A 17,710-nucleotide genomic window follows, 5' to 3' on the forward strand; every position below is an offset into this window, starting at 1 on the left:
ACCTTAGGAAGATAAACGGTTTGTTTTATTTTGCCCCTAACTTGAGAGGTCTCAGTGTGTGGTTGCTGTGTATGGTTGTTTAGCCAATTGCCTCTGTGCTTGTCCTTGAGTTAACATGTTAGTAGTAAAGGGTGTGTGAGGGAGGAAGCCTCATACCTCATGTTTGCTGGGAAACAAGCAGTGCCGTGTTCCTATAGGTCCTCCCAGGAACATCATGCTGGGAACCAAACCCTCAACACCTGTACCATAGAGGGACGACAGTCCCAACAACTGGGGTGGAGATTAGGAGTGGAGGGTAGTAGTCCAATGACATTACATTACAATAAAATATTGCCCTTCCATGGTTCCTCTAGAAATAGATGGATATAGATGGATAGATATACACATAAAGGTATAGGACTTGTAGTTATTGCTCTACCTCCATGTCTTATGTGGTACAGTTAATTAACTAAGGTCATTGTCGTCTCAGCTACATGAAAGCAGTTACGATGCTGGCAAAGCCCTGCAGCGCCTGGTAAAGAAGCCTGTGCCCAAGCTGATCGAGAAGTGCTGGACAGAGGATGAAGTGGTGAGCATGGACCTGTGTGTGTTTTGTGTTCTGGGCCTTTGGGGTGGTTCTTGTGTGCGGCTTCCCTGCTCCCCAGGGGAAGACAAGAGTGCCCATGGTGTCCGTCCAGTAAAAGGAAAGAGCTGAACAGCCCTTGCTACACAAGCATGAGGACCCAAGTTCGACTCCCTAGCACCTTATTGGTTTCTTTGTTGGTTTGTTTTTTTAAAGCTGGGCCTGACTACATGTGCACCTGTAGAGTTGTGGGAACAGTGACAGGATTGCTGGGCTTGCTGCCTGCCAGCCTCCCTCTAAGTTCAGTGAGAGACCCTGGCTCAAGGGAGTAAAATAGAGCAGGACACCAGGCATTGTCCTCTGCCATCAGTGAGAGGTGCCTGTGATGTATTGCACATTCAAGGGAGGAGCCATAAGAATGACTTGATTTGATTTAGTAGCATGGGGTCCATGGGTGCCAAGAAAGCTCTCCTTAAGTTTAGCAATCATCCTAAGCAAGGCTGGTGCAGGGCAGTGTGTGAGACTTCCCTGTTTTAAACCAGAACCTGGAATAATTTATTTTGAGTGCTCATAGGACCTCAAACTACAGAAAGCAGTCTTTCCAAAGCATAGATTTGATTGAACACTGAAGGAGATGGGAAGGTAAAGGTGCCCACAAACACAGATGCAGGACCCTGCGATTCCCATCCCAATTTTACAATGCTACAGCCCTGACTAGTGACTTGTACAAAGTGTTGCTGTAAACCGTGTGGAGGTGGTACATGTCTTTAGTCCCAGCACTTGAGAGGCAGATGAGTCTCTGAGGCCAGCCTAGTCTACAGAGTAAGTTCCAGGACTGTCAAGGCTACACAGAGAAACCTATCTCAGGGAAAAATAAAAATAAAAAACAAAACAAAAAACCACCAAGTTTTGCTATAAAAGCTCACAGGGTTTTCTATGCCTTTGCAATATGATAGTGACTGATTGACATTTGCCTTGAGGTCAAATGCAATTGAAATACACAGAGTTCTGGTGGAGAGATGGCTCAGCGGTTAAGAGCACTGACGGCTCTTCCAGAGGTCCTGAGTTCAGTTCCCAGCAACCACATGGTGGCTCCCAACTATCTATAATGAGATCTGGTGCCCTCTTCTGGCCTGCAGTCATACATCCTGTATACATAATAAATAAATAAATCTTTTAAAAAAGGAGGAGAAGGAGAAGAAGAAGAAGATTTGTGTAGCATGAATCTTAAATGGTCTTATTAATAAAAACAAACCTGGAGCCAGGTATTGGGGTGAACACTGGAAAATCAGAGAAGCAGAACAAGCCACAGCCACCTCACCTTACCAGTTCCTCAGCTGATCCTGTTTCCTCAGACTGGAGGCCTCTCAGCTGAGCTGCTGCTCCAAAGCCTAAAAGCTTAACCAGCTCTAGTTCCTCTTCCTCACGCCTTAAATACCTTTCTGCCTCCATCCATTACTTCCTGGGATTAAAGGTGTGAGTCACCATGCTTAGCTATTGCCAGTGTAGCCTTGAACTCACTGAGATCCAGGGGGATCTCTGCCTCTGGAATGCTGGGATTAAAGGAGTGTGCTATCACTGTCTAACCTCTATGTTTAATATTATGGCTGTTCTGTTCTCTGACCCCAGATAAATTTATTAGAGTGCACAATATTTTGGGGAACACAATACTACTACAATTTTGTTCTAAAGCATGCTAAGAAAGAGTGTTTAAAAGTGGTTTTTTTGATTTGAGGTCAGCCTGATCTACAGAGTGAGCTCCATGACATCTAAAGCTACAACCTTATAAATAAATAGATAAATAAATAGATAGATAGATAAACAAACAAACAAATAAATAAATAAATAAATAAAAGCTGCTCTTTTGATCCTGCTGTCTTTGTTCACGCAAAAGTATTTACTTCAGGCCCACTGTGTACCAGGTCCTGTGCTAGGATAGGATGAGGAGGATGGGAACAGCTGGGCAGGGCACTGTCTTACATAACTGGGGCGGGAAGACTGTGGAGTGAGAAGGGAGTCTTTCTGAAGGACTTCAGGGAGAAGAGAATTCTAGGCCCTTTGGTGAAGATACGAATGATATGTGCAAGAAATAGGCTTGTGACTGGGGCACAGAAGAGGGCGAAGGGAGGAGATGGTCCCTAAGGGCAGGTCAGGTGTGGCCTGTTGAACTGTGCTTGAGATGTTGTCATTGCTCCACAAGTACATTTTCTGAGTCAGTGGGCTTCAGGGTGAGGTCCATGCAAAAGGAAGGCTAGAGCCACAGGAATTCCATGTTCAGGTGATGGCTAAGGCAAAAAAACATGAAATTGAGTTGTTTTGAGAAGTGATGCTGACACTCTTTTAACCATAAGTCTGTTTTTATAGGAAGGAGATAGAGTTCTGACTGGTAAGATTTTAAATTCTCCAAAAGCCTTTGTAGAGGCAGATAGAGGAGAGGAAAAGATGGAGCTGCTGTATAAACTACACCCTCGGAGATGCCCCTCTGTTTGAGCCTGTCATGGGGCATCCTGCCAGTGCAGGTACACGAATGACTGCATCTGTCCATTCCTGCTGTCTCAAGCACCTACCTCTTCTCTCTCTTCTGTCACCCTGTCTCTGGGGTTCCCTCACCTTCTGCTCCTCCAGTTCTTGCTGTTGCCCTGCTGCCCCCCTTACTGCTCCACCTCCCACCAGTTCAGCGCTGACTCCCTCTCCTTTCTCTCATGACCTTTGGTTCCCTCTGGAATCTGTAGAGTATGTAACAGTCCTCTCTTCTGTCTAAAGAAAGCCAGTTTCCTTTTCCTGCAGCACTTCTTGCTGGCTCTGCTGCTGCTCCAGGATCTTGAGCCAGAAGGGTGGGGGATGAGGAACCTTGAGCATCAGAAAGAATCCAGCTTCATTTTGAAAAACAAAACAGGATTCCAAGTATGGGATAATGCCGAAGCACAAGTTGGTTTGGGCTCATTTTTATCATGTTTACTTCTTGTTTGAGAAATGTTTTGGCAGTCACCCAACCCTTGCAGAGCTTAGGGATCGAATAGTTCCATTGTTTGTGAAAGCTAAGCTTTGCTCTCTGAAACCTCAAACCTGGACAGTGAAAGAGAGGGGGTGATTGGAAGATTGCTAAGTTATAGGAAGCTTCTGATGCATCTGGATCAGAGTAGCTGAACAGTGGCAACAAGTCACCTTAGCTGCTTTTGGCTGTGTTAATGGGGCCCCTTCTGTTGAATTCACCACATTTTCTCATCCTGGGAGTCAAAGGAATAACCGCACAAATGTGTCCAAGCTGAAATAAATGCATAAGCCTACCTCCCTTTATCTTTCCCTCATGGTGTTCCATATACTTGGAACATTCTGGTTGGTTTTACTTTGTTGTCTCCAGCATGTTAATTTGATCTAACACTCGGTATCCAATGTGCCTAAGATGGACCTAAATGACCTCCACAGAATGGTTGAGTGCTGAGGTCAGTGTTTCCCACCTGGGCCAGAAAGGTGGGGAAGGCATGTCCTCACGTTGCCAAGTCACTGCTCCCTGAAGAATCTAGCTTCTGCCCTTTTAGTGTAAGCCAGTGGTTCTCAACCTGTGAGTCACAACACCTTTGAGGGTTGCATATCAGATATTTACATTACAATTCATAACAGTAGCAAAATTACAGTTATGAAGTAGCAACAAAATAAATTTATGGTTGGGGGTCATCATAACATGAGGAACTGTATTTAAGGGTCTCCGCATTAGGAAGGTTGAGATCCACTGGTGTGGAGTAGACCATAACTGTACCTTGAAGCTGAGCTCAGTCCTCTGCCTGCTTTGCAACCATTATTTCCTCTTTTGATTTGCATCTTCTATTTCTCCCCCCCCCTTTTTTTTTTTTTTTTTTTTTTTTTGGTTTTGTTTTGTTTTATTGAGAAGGCTCTTGTATATCCTAGGCTCTCAAATTCCATATGTAGCTCAGGATGACCTTGAACTCCTGATCCTTCTGCCTCGATCTTCCAGGTGCTGGGATGACAGACCTGTGCCACCACCCAGCCTGTTTTCCTCTTTTTAAAAGTTTTTGTTTTTAGATTTATTTTTAAATAAAAATTAAACACATACAAATGCTCTTGGAGGCTGTGCACCTCATATTTCCCTGGAGCTGTGGTTACAGGCAGTTATAAGGTATCTGGTACTGTTGGGGAGTGGTCTCCTCTGCAAGAGTAGCAAATGTTCTTAACCACTGACCCATCTCTCCAGCCTTTATTTCTGAGTTGATTGCCTTCCTACTTATAAACTTGTTAAGGGTGAGGACCTATTGATGGTGAGGATAATATCTCCCAATGAGTAGCTTGCAAAAACTGTACACTGTAATTCTTGATTCCAGCACTTTAAAACTTGTAGTGGTTGATATTTAGGAATCAGTGTAAGAACTTGTACATGCTTCCCAAAGCTGACCTTAAATATTTGACTTTTGGAGCCAGGCTTAGTGATGCACACCATTTATCCTAGTACTCCAGAGGCAGAGGTAGGTGGAGGCAGGTGGATCTCTGTGAGTTTGAGGCCAGCCTGGTCTACAGAGTGAGTTCCAGGATTGTCAAGATAGTGACAGCCTGTCTTGGAGTTATGCAGGGGGTGTATTTTGACTTTTAAAGAAAAGCCTTTAGGTTCTTTCTTCTTTATCATCTCTGTCAGCAGCAGCAGCATAGCAGCCACTCGCTCTGTAGATGTAGGAGCCTTCATCTCGTGGAGCGGTCCCTCTCCTAGTTCATGGAGATGAGCTTCTAAGGGGAGTAAAGTGGGGGCTGACTAATGTAAAGCCTGTTGCTCTAAAATCAAACTTATCCTAGGGTTTTAGTTAGGGATGATATTGCTGTGATGAAACACCATGACCAAAGGTGACTTAGGGAAGAAGGGTTTATTCAGCTTACACTTCCACATCACAGTTCATCACTGAAGAAAGTCAGGGCAGGAACCTGGAGGCAGAAGCTGATGCAGAGGCCATGGAGAAATGATGCATACTTACTGGCTTGATCCTCATGGCTTGCTCTGCCTGCTTGCTTATAGATCTCAGGACCACCTTCCCAGGGATGGCACCACCTACAGTGGGCTGGGCCCTGCCAAATTGGTCAGTACTTAAGAAAATACCATACAGGCTTGTCTGTAGCTGTATCTTCTCGAGGCATTTTTTTCAGTTGAGGTTCTCTGCTCTGATCACTCTAGCTGTGTCAAATTGACATAAAACTAGCTAGCACAGCTGGGAGTAGTAGTGCACACCTTTAATTACAGCACTTGGGAGGCAGAGGCCAATGGGTCTCTGAGTTTGAGGCCAGCCTGGTCTACAGAGTGAGTTCCAGGACAAGCCAGGTCTACACAGAGAGACTCTGTCTTGAAAATCCAAAAAATAAACAAACAAACAAAAATAAATAAAACTAGCCAGCACAACTAGTTTTTGCCAAATGCTGAACTAGATACTACAAACCATGTCTGCATGCATAGAGCAATTACAAGAATAACCTTGGTGGTTCACCTAATGTCATAGCTCACATTAGACGGACTGAGTCAGATCAGAGAAGCATTTTTAGAAAGAGTGCTTAATAAATTCATGTCACTTTCCATGTGGACTACAGAATGGACCTAAGTAAATGGCTGGATGCTGTCTGTGAGGACTAAATTGATGATTAACCAGTTTCACATACATTATGCTAAAAGTATCTTTTTTTTTTTTTTCCAAGAAGTCATCCAAACTAGTAGGAATTATGCAGAGAAGAAGGTAATAAAAACAAATCAGTATGTTAAATACACAAAACCTAGGTTATTGGGTTTTTAATTAAACATGATAAACACATTTAAATATAACACAAGGGCCCCAGGCTGAACTGCACCCAGTCGAACGAAACAGATGAAGTCACCCTTCCATGCTTTGGTACTTACTAATTCTGTCTGTGCGAGCAAGCCACTGGTGGCCTCTACATGGCTGTGCTGTTGCTTATTGTGATGGGATCCCATTGCTACTTGCTGCTGTGCTCCTAATTAGCATTCAGCTGTTGATTATGGAAATACTGGGGTGCTAATTGAATTCTTTTTAAAATTCTGGGCCTGCATTTCCCTCATGGAGTTCAGCCTGACTTGCAAGGTTGTAAGATTGGGTGCTCTCACCCTTTGCTTCCTGTCCTGTTGGCTGCATTTGTGTTGTGTTTTGTTTTCATGTTGAGTTGTCTTTCAGCAGGAGGTGTCACTCAAGGTGAAGGTTTTGTTATTTACAATATTACAGCAGGGTGCTTCCATCTCATCTTGGGTAACTGTAGCTTTTGTTGTGAAATACGTTTCCCATTAAATATTTTATATCAGTTTTGTTGTAATCCATTGAGGTGAATGACCTAGATGCAAATGAGCGCTGATATTTTTAACCAAAGACAGTTAATCCACAGTGGTGACAAACCTTAATTGGTCATATGTATGGATTGATTCATTCACAAGTTCATAAGCTTGGAAACATCTAACCCTTTCCATTTAAAACTCAGTTTATCGTAGATACACATAAATAGCCTCCTTTCAAATTTGACATGACACAGCAAATTAATTCTCTGAGTATTTGTAGTCCAGTGCACTGCTCCATGCAGCTGGCCAAGGATTACCTAATTACAGAATCCAGACTCTATGGGGCCTTCCCCGGCAGCATCGTTAGATGCCTTTGTTATGCCCCCTTTGCAATGTCTGCTTGAGAAAACATTGTTTTCATTGTTCCTTGGGATGTGCCGGAAGACAGAGCTGCTTAGTGGGGCAAAAATAATAGTGAGTTTTATTTACTGTTTGTGTGGCAGCAGAGGAAAATGGAATTCACAGCTGAATCAAAGTTAAGGTCCAAGAGCAGCTGGGGGCTGTGGAGGTGAAGGCAGAGGAAGGGATTCTCACCACCTGGAGTTCCCCTATACTGCTTCCACACCCCATAGTCCTCCTGTTTGACTGGGAGGTCTTACTCCTCAATACAGCAGAAGGCTTAGTGTGTGGCATTCATTTTAGGGAAGGTACAGTTTTCTAAGTTGTTGACATTTTCTTTTCCTTCCTTCCTTTCTTTCTTTTTTTAAGATTTATTTATTATGTACACAGAAGAGGGCGCCAGACCTCATTACAGATGGTTATGAGTCACCATGTGGGTGCTGGGAATTGAACTCAGGACCTCTAGAAGAGCAATCAGTGCTCTTAACCTCTGAGCCATCTCTCCAGCCCAGTTGTTGACATTTTACATAGTGATCTGAATTATACTGGTGATGGGGATCCTGTATGTCATTTACGATGAACCTATTAATTTTATTCTTTTAAATATATGCCATTCCCCTGTGGTTAGAATATTTTTAAAACCTGCCTATTGATTTATGTGAATTCATACCTTGGTTTATGTGAATACATGTTTTGTAACACTGTAGTTTAATTGTATGTGCTTAGAGTTGTGTGCATGTAAATTGAGCTGTATAATATTGGAATCTCAGTTTTTATTGTTTTGTTTTTTTGAGATTGAGTCATGTGTGTATCTTCCATTGGCTCTGAACACAGCAGTCTTGCCTCAGCCTTCTAAATGTGGAAATTCAGACATGCATGACCAAGTCTGAACTTGAAATTCTGATTTTTTTTTGAGACAGGGTCTTACTATGTCACCCTGACTTGCCTGGAACTCTCAGAGATTCCCCTGCCTCTGTCTTTTTAGTGCTGAGATTAAAAACAAGCAAACACCTGTCCAGCTGAATAGAAAAAAAAAAGTTGTTTTTAAACAACTTTTTTTAAATATAGCTGTGTATGGGTATGTGCACATCAGAACAGGTGTCAGAAGAGGCCAGAGGTATCTGATTCCCTTGGAGCTGGAGTTACTTTCAGTCATGAGCCATTGTGTGGGTGCTGAGAACTGAAACCTGGTACTCTGCAGGAATAAGATGTGTTCATAACTGCTGAGCCATCCATCCTGACCAGAATTTTAAGCTCAAAAATATTGTCCTTTACATGGAAACTACAATGATCTAAAACAGAGGTGTGTTGTGTTTAGTGCATGGTAGCTGTTTAAGGGGTTGTAGAATGAACCATGTAGGTTTCTCTTTGTGTTAACTACCCTTCCTCCAATTTGAAACTAAATTGGTGCTGTTTCTTTCATTCCCCCGCCCCTTTGCATTTTGTTTGTTTTTGGACATGGTCACACTGTGTATCTCAGACTGATCTAGAAATGGCTCAGGGGTTAAGAGCACTGGCTGGTCTTTCAGAAGACTTGGGTTCAATTCCCAGCACCCACATGGCAACCAACTATCTGTAACTCCAGTTCCGGGGATCTGACACCCTCACATAGACATGAATCCAGGCAAAACACCAATTCACATAAAATGAGTCTTAAAAAAAAAAAAAAGAAGAAGAAGAAGAGGAGGAGGAGGAAAGAAAAGAAATGACAATCCTTTTTGCCTCAGACTTTCAAGTCCTTTGTGGTATTTCAGGTGGCATTACCACACCCAGCTTTAAATTGGTTCTGTTTCTGATGAACATCTAAGTTCTTAGCTGTAAGAGTTGGAAACAGCCGGGCGGTGGTGGTACACACCTTTAATCCCAGCACTCAGGAGGCAGAGCCAGGAGGATCTCTGTGAGTTTTTGAGGCCAGCCTGGGCTACCAAGTGAGTTCCAGGAAAGGTGCAAAACTACACAGAGAAATCCTGTCTCAAAAAACCAAAAAAAAAAAAAAAAAAAAAAAAAGAGTTGGAAACAAAGATATGAATGCTGACCATTACTTCCTAGTGGGAAACAACACTGACTACTTGCGTATGTGCTTGTAGTGTGACCCAAAGTCAAATTCAGACATTATTGACCAAGAAAAATGTAGATGCAGGTTTACCTAATATTTCAAGTATCAGTAAAATTGAACTGTTTTCTGTGATGGAGTTATCCCATCAGTCATTGAACCAAACCCTTGTTTAAAGAAGTCTATAGTGTGGATAAAGTAGAGTTTATTGTCAAGTCCTTTCGGAAATGAGACAGTAAATTAAAAATCAATTATATGTGCAGAAGATGGTGGGAGGCAATCAGTTCTGTCACTTAGTTTGCAGAAAGATTCTACTGTTTAACAAGCTACAAGGAGAAATATTTTTTAGATCCTTGAGTAAATGACCTAGGACAAGCATTAAAAGGAGGTCTTTTTAAATTGTATTTCAGTTTATATGTCAGTTGAAGTTGCATCTGGGTTAAATCTATAGACTCACCTGAGACCTTGCCTTCCACATACATGGCTTTATTACTTCCCAGGCTCCCTTGTTATAGGGTGCTCAAAGAAATGTTCTTTTTCTGTCTGTTTTTCCCTATTCGTTTGTAAAGCAAAAGTCAGTTCCATTTTCTGTTACTAATAAAGTTTTCTTTTTCTTTTTTGGTTTTTCAAGACAGGGTTTCTCTATTTAGTCCTTGCTGTTCTGGAACTCGCTTTGTAGAGCAGGTAGGCTGGCCTGGAACTCAGAGATCCTCCTGCCTCTGCCTCCCAAGTGCTGGGATTAAAGGCGTGCGTCACCACCTCCGGCCACTAATAATGTCTTCTATAACTCATCTCCTAGCCATATTTTTACCTGATTTTCTTTTGAAGCCAGCAATACATAGTGTCCTCATCCAGGGCTTCTTGTGTAAGTGTTGCATATTTGTGTTTTGTGTTTGGACCTTAGAGCTAGGCAGAGCAGAGCTGAGCTGAGGTGGAGAAAGAGTAACTCCACGATGAATGTGAGCATGCCCTGTGTTCCTTGCAGCTCAGGATAATCATTTTAAATCAAAGATTTTTTTTTTTTTTAATGGAACATTTTTCATTTTTGCTTGAGAGGGACAATGTTCCTCTTCAGATGTCTTCAGCTTGAAAGATTCATAAATACTAGGGCAGTGGGCTGTTGAAAGCACAGTTTCCATCTCATTTTCAAGGGCATGTTAAAAAAAAAATGGAGATAGCATGCACTTCCCACCACTCAGTCATCTTACTCTGTTCATTTAAAAAATGAGTACAAGACACAAGGGCTTGAGAAATTGCATATAGGTCTCCAGTAGACAAAGTGGATATTTTATAAATGAAGAGGATGGAAACCTTTTTCTTCTTCAGTTTCTTATTAACAGATCAGAGTCAGTTTTAATGTGTGTGCTTGGAACATTCTGTGTATGTCAACATCAGAGCCTTAGTCTTTCACAGATGAGACATCCTAGACTGCTAAAAGGAATTCAGTGTTGCAGGAAAGAAAGGAGGTAGAAAAAGAGCTTTGTCCTGAGAGGATGGAACTCAATTGGCGCCAGCTCCTATCTCCTGCATCCCTCTGTCTGACATCTAAGGTCTCTCCTGTATTAATAGTCATGGTAGTCCCATGATTGCCAGGGGGTTGCAGGGTTTATTTGGTTCTGATTTGGACTTACTGGTTGAAATCCAGCCAAGCAGCCGTGGTTTTATATGCTGAGGCTTTAGCAGAGCAAAATAGGCAAATATGCCTGCCCTCATGGGGTTGACATTGTACTGAGCAAGATAATTAACACCAAGTGACAAGTGCTGCATGTTAACTCAGTACTAATGAGGAATAAAAAAGCATAGGAGAGTAATCTGCAGTGCAGGGCAGCACACTAAACTTTACTTAAGGTAGTCCTGAAATGTCACTTTTGAGTAAAGACCTAAACAGCATTTGAGAGCCAGCCTTGCAAATACACAGAGCATTCTGGACCAAAGAAATAGAGAATGCCAGGGTTCCCTCATTCTCGTGAGAGATCCCATTCAATGTGGAGTGCTCTACTGGAGTTGAGCTGGAGGCTGTCTAGTCCTAGGCATTCCCTGTTCTGTGTAAGCCATGCTCATTGCACTGTGGCATGATCATCTGGGTGCCTGTACACTAGGTGAGGAAGTCTGAGTATAGGTCCTTGGCCTGTAGGTGAAAGCTCACCTTGTAGTGCCCCAGGGCGGATGCACCAGAAGAATCCCAGGAAGATAGAGAGGAAGTAGTCTGTGGGCATCTTGAAGCTCATGCCTGCTCCTCTGACTTCCATTCTTATTACTGAGCGAATGGGTGGTCCTGTGAGCTGTTCTGCTCCTCATGTGTGGGCCCCACCCTGCTGTGTAGGGTCTGAGTCAGACTCCACCCACTCAGTGGGTGTTTACCACCTGTGTTTACTCTGAATTCCACATTTGTGTTTGTTTATTTGTTTGCAATAGAGTCTCACTGTGTAGCCCTGGCTGGCCTCAAACTCCGAGCTTTCTCCTGCCTCTGCCTCCAGAGTGCTGGAGTTTGCGCCACTGTACTTTATGTGCACTGACCAAGGTACTGGCAGGTTTAATTCCCCAGCAGTACTCTGTCCTTTTCTCCCCAGCACCTCATTCTTAATGAGAAGCGAGTGTCTGGAAGTTATCCAGTCCTTGGTTCCTGACAGTGGGTCAAGTCTGACCACTGGGCCAGAATGACATGTCTCTTTACCTGTCTTGGTGCTCAGCTGTGAGCTCTAATTGCTGTAGTTTAATGATCTGTATCCCTAGAACCTCCGCTGGCACATGGGTCAGATAGAAGAGAAGCTCCCTCAGAACCTCAGGTTACTTCCATGGAGTGGCCTTTCAGGCGAGGCTGCTCTGCTCCAGTCATCGACTGCCAGCCAGTGCACACTCTTTGAGCTTCAGAATTGACTATATATTTGTTGGTCCTTGTCCCCTTGTATCTTTGTTTGGCACCCACCCACCCCCAGTTCTTATTCTATTGCAGCTCCTAAAGGTGGGGTGGTGGTGCTAGAAATACACCAGTGGTATAGCACTTGCCGAGCACATGTGTGTCCCTAAGTTCCGTTCCCAGCACAGCTTCTCCCCCACCACCACCACACAACAAAAGCCCAGGTTAGCCTGGCCATGCTGACTGACAGGCTGTTCTGTACTACCCAGCACTCTTTCTAAAGCAGAGTGTCTGATCTGTTCATCTGATTCTCGAAGCTGCCTGCTGTGATACATGCTCCAGACCTCTGTGTGCCTCCCTTCATCAATCAGTATCAGTGTGTTTGCTTACCTTGCAAAGGGTTGTTAGTATAGTTAATCTTGGCAGTGAGAACTAGGAAAGTATCAATAAATAGACCAGAGAACTAATAAGGAAGGAACAGGGAAAGTTGCACATTTAAAAGAAAGTAAAAAGATGAAGCAGAATGATTGAAATGTGCACTGTGCTACCTGAGTCCTTAGAGACCTACTGATGTCATACTATACTTAATATTTAAAGTGTGTATCTGCAGCCAATTTATTTAAAGTGTGTGCATTCTAATGTCCTGGGTCATTTTATCAGATGCTCCCAGGACAGTAAGAACAGAATGCCTTAGGGTAACAGCCTGTGGCCACTGCCCAGTGTGTACCTAGGCTGTCTCTCTGAGGCCATGGATCCCACTGTTAATCCCAAGCAAACTTAACTTGTGGAGAAGGCAAATGGGTGAGCTGTGCTCTTTCCCTCTCATCTACTGAGGTCAGGTAGGAGGTGCCTGTAAAAGTCAGTCTGTGGAGAAGATTTGAGCCTAGCTAGAACTGGTGGCAAATGCCTGTGATCACAGCTACTGGGGAATTTGAGGCAGGAGAATAAAAAATTCAAGGATGAGCTAGACTACCTGGTTAATTCAAAGCCATTTTGAGCAAACTAGTGAAACTTTGTCTCAAAACCTGAGTTCAATCCCTGAAACCTATGTAAAGGTACATAGAACCAACTCCATGAAGTTTGTCTGACCTCCATATGTATCCCACACACACACTAATAAATAAATTAAAAAGATTTTTTTCTAAGTAACAAGTTGGAGGAGCAGGGTGTAATGGCAGGCATACCTCTAATCCCAGCGCTTGGAAAAGAAGGAAGTTGGGGAGGGGAGGAAGCTCTATACTTGCTGGCCTGACAAGAACTCTGGACCTGATGTCATTCCATCCTTTTACTCCCTTAGTAAGGAAAATGTACCAGAGACTGTATCCTGAATAATGAAGTTATTCATATTAAAGAAACATGAGGGGCTGGAAAGATGGCTCAGGAGCTGAGAAGGCTGACTGATCTTGTAGAGGGTCTAGGTTCAGGTCTCAGCAGCCATAGCAGGCAGCTCCACACACAGCATACAGAAACTCATGCAGACAGACAGACAGACAGACATGGAAAAAGAAGTAAGTTTAGCTGGCCTTGGTAGTGCAGGCCTTTAATCCCAGCACTTGGGAGGCAGAGACAGGTGGATCTCTGAGTTTGAGACCAGCCTGGTCTACAGAGTAAGTTCCAGAACAGCCAAGACTATACAAAGAGTGTGTGTGTGTGTGTGGCGGGGGGGAGCGGGTTATGAAACAATATAAAAAAATAGCTTAGAAATGAAAATACACAAGTACAAACAAAAATGTTGTGATTTTTTTCTAATGGTGAAGCTTGTGCTGTGTGAGTTTATCCCATTCCATTCTCTCTCTGCAGCTCTCAGCTATCTACTGTAACGTTAAAACTTCTGCAAGTTTCAAGCATTTGCTAGTTAGCTGCTCACCAAACATGTGTGGTTAGCCTAAATATGCCATCCAGGGCCTTAACTTTATAGGTAGGCTTGGTTATCCATTTTTCAAAGAGGAATTTAGGAAGTGAATTAAGAAGATCGTCATAAGCATAGGCTTGGGAAGCCAGGTGACCTAGACTTCTAACCCATCTGACAATCTAAAATGGATGGACTTTATATATGGAAGGCACCAGCACCTGTGCTATCTGTTGCTGTGCTCCAGGAGAAGAATTGGACTCTGGGTAGTGTCAGGCAAAGCTGCTCACATGCCACAGAAAGACGGGTAGACTCTGAACTTTTAGGATCCTCCTACTCAGTCTGGGCTAGGGAATTGAAGTGGTCCCAGTACCCTGACCACATGAAAGACCAGCTAGATTAGAATATGGGATGGGCCTGGCCAGTGCTGCTGTGATCCGGGAAACCACTGGACTGGGTAAGAACCATGATGCTTGGAAAAGGTATTGAAAAATGTCACTTCACACCTTTGACTCAGCATGGGTTGCAATCCAGAGTCACTGGAGGACCTTTCTACTTGAGCCTTACCGTGAAGAGTCTGAGGATGTGATGCACTAATCTACAGCCCCAGCGAGAAGTACCGTGGAGGAAGCAAGAGGCAAGACAAAAGAAGCCTCATTGGAGGAATCATGAGACTTTTAGTACCAGGTGGTGTTCTGAGCATTTGGCATGGCATTTACACATGGAGAAGTGGTCACAGACACACATGGTTCTTCCCTGGCTGCACAGCACATGACTAGTAGTGGTTGGTCTCCATTGTGTTCAAAAACACCTCACATGGCCTTTCTAAAAAGGCTAAGCCAGGGGGGTGGGGATTTAGCTCAGTGGTAGAGTGCTTACTAGGCAAGGCCCTGGGTTCGGTCCTCAGCTCCAGAAAATAAAAATTAAAAAGTTTTAAAAAAGGCTAAGCCATAAGAAAAGGAGAGATGGCCTGCTGGTGCAGAGGAGGGAGGCTGGTGCTGTCCTGAGGGCAAAGCAGAAGAGTTCGTGCTGCATTTGCAGGGACTGCGGAGGGTGGGATTGGATGTAGCAATAGGAATGAATGAAGCTTGTTGAAAGGGAGGGCTTGTTGGTTTGCAGAGGAGGCTCAGTTGAGGGAACTCAGCTTGAAGAGGTTAAGTTGCAGATCAGGGATAGCAGAAGTTGTCAGAATAGCAGTATAATTTAAGGAAAGTCCTCTGAGATGGCCATCGTGATAGAGACAGAGAGATACCAGGAGGTAGGGGAATGGTTTGATTCCTTGATGTTTAACTTAGGAAACATTTTTTTAGTTGTTTGTTTGTTTGTTTGTTTGTTTTTTCGAGACAGGGTATCATTTGTAGTTTTGGAGCCTGTCCTAGTTCTCGCTGTATAGACCAGGCTGGCCTCGAACTCACAGAGATCCACCTGACTCTGACCACCGAGTGCTGGAATTAAAGGCATGCGCCACCACCGCCCAGCTAGGAAACATTTTTTTAAAGGCTGGGTCTCATGCCACTGTAACCAGGCATGATCTTGAACTTCTGATCCTTCTGCCTCTACCTCCCAAGTACTGGGATTATAGGCATGAATCCACCATGCCCACACACAGTGTTTGTCTTTAAGGGGGAGTGCTGGGACATGGCTGTCCTTGGCATGACTCAGTAGGAAGGCCTGGCAGAGAATTCCCATGGGTGTCACCAGAGCCTGGACTTAGTACTGTCGGCAGCATCTACTGCAGGACTCAGGTGGAAAGTGGTAAAAGGCTGTGGGTGGGTTTATTTACAGTGTTGGTCAAAACTGGGGAGAGAAAAACTTGTTTTCCTTGCCTCTCCTGTTTTAGAACTAAGAGAGAAGAGGAGACAACTGTCAGGAAATATTTGTATATAGACTGAGCTGGAAGCGAATTTATCAAAACTCCTGTAAGGAATTGTCTTCCCTGCCAAGTTTAGACTGATCTTACCTGCAGCATGGGGTTTCTTGGGGAAATGTGTCTGTCTGTCAGCTGCGTATCATTGTCATGTTAGACTATCCCCCTCCCACAATGGTCCCTGTTACACTGTCAAAGACCATAGCTATCCAGAGTCCTCAGCTGTACAGGTGACTTGGAGCTCAAGACAGAGGTGGTAAAGGAGTTGGTGACCAGAGGCCACCATCAGGAAGGGATTTTGTAGGATTAACATTAGACTGGGCAGGAAGGAGTAAATGGGAATGACCTTTAGTTTTTGTGTTTGGTGTGCTTCCCTTGGGCTGGTTTGCCTAGAAGAAAGAACTCCAGAAACGGGACACAGACAGAGCTTCAGAAGGTCTGTGGGTAAGATGTTCACATTTTAACAGGGATGCTGATAGAGATGGGGGCAGAACCACCTAATAAAGGTGCTGAGTAAGGCCAGTGGGTGGGCTGCCTATGTGGCAAAGTGGAATTGCTGCCACTGACTGAACTAAGGTCCTGCCCTGTGATTGGAGGCATTGAGAGGGATGCTGTGTGGATTTAATGTGAGGAAGAAGTTGGAAGCAGGAGACATCGGGGCATTGTAGAGGACAGAATGGGCCAAAGTTGTGGTGATATAAGTAGCCCTTTAGTCATTAGGACTGTGATATCCCTGGCTGAGAATAAGCGTGGTCTGAATTGTGTTGGAATAGCAAAGGAGGGAAGTGTGTGCTGTTGGTCATCAACTTCAGTACCCTAGACAGGGACACAGCCAGGCTGGTGCTTATGAGATAGCATCTAGCTTGTGGCATGACCTGTCTGTTACAGGCCTTCCTGACTGAGATAAACTAAACACTGAACGTGGGGGTTGAAGGTGCAACAGTGTTGTGAGGAGTCAGGGTTTGGGGAATAGATGGGCACACACTTGATATCTAAGATTCTGTTATTTGTTGGTTAGTCATCCAGCAGAAGTTAGGGCTCTACTCTGTGCTAGTCATTGTCTTAACTCTAGGCACAGAAACCCTGCTCAGCTCCCCTATGACTTACTAGATTAGGGAAAGACCTTTCCTGGTGATCTAACAGTAGCTGTGGGTGACGATTCCCTGTGCAGTGGATAAAGGATTGAGAAAAGTGTGGCTGAACTAAAATGGGACTCTAGTTGGTAGGATTTTCTTTGTCACCATGGTTTCATTTTCTTTGAAGCTTCCTCAGTATAGTATGTTTTATCAAACAGACTGAAAAGCCTAAGACAAACAAAAAAAGACACAGAGGAGTTTAATGTGTGGATGATTCATTTCCTCTTTGAAAGGAACATTTCTCTCATCCTTTCTTAGGCCTGGAGGGGGTAAAAACATTTTTTTTCTGTTGTTAGCACAGATTGGATCAAATTACATGAGCCCCACCAGTGTCCACCTGCTTGCCCTCTGAGCAGCCCAGGAGAAGGGTCTACAAATCAGGGTGGGGTGGGGTGGGGGCCTCTGGTCTCAGAGTGGCTCACGGCCCACGTTAACCAAGGGGAGAGGAGCTGCTGCTGCGGGGAGGTTTCCGAGCCCTCACTCATGTCCTGTTACTCTTCGGTTGTGATTTGTTCAGAGTAAGAAAGTTGTCTCCCACCCACTTTCCTCTTTCTCCTCCCTCCTTTTCTGTTTACACCATGCAGCCCTCTGTCTCACTACAGCAGCCTCTATAGGGTGTGATTCTTAGAGTGTCTTCACTGCAAGGACAAGAGGCAGAAGTGAAATAGCCCTGACTTGTGGATCAGTGCCTTGAACCACTGACTTGAGACGAGTGT

The 17,710-nt window shown here is 44.0% G+C and overlaps 1 protein-coding gene across 6 annotated transcripts in view; it reads left to right on the forward strand.

The window, feature by feature from the left end:
• Rere (arginine-glutamic acid dipeptide repeats) overlaps nucleotides 1–17,710 on the forward strand; it is a 376,646-nt gene that overhangs the window by 287,949 nt on the left and 70,987 nt on the right. For all 6 annotated transcript variants that reach the window (XM_036177343.1, XM_036177344.1, XM_036177345.1 and 3 more), the window contains one exon: nucleotides 470–568. In XM_036177343.1, coding sequence (XP_036033236.1) covers nucleotides 470–568 — 99 coding nt within the window. The remainder of the gene's footprint in view (nucleotides 1–469; nucleotides 569–17,710) is intronic.

Source organism: Onychomys torridus, chromosome 2 (assembly GCF_903995425.1).
Source record: "Onychomys torridus chromosome 2, mOncTor1.1, whole genome shotgun sequence".
Lineage (NCBI taxonomy): Eukaryota > Metazoa > Chordata > Mammalia > Rodentia > Cricetidae > Onychomys > Onychomys torridus.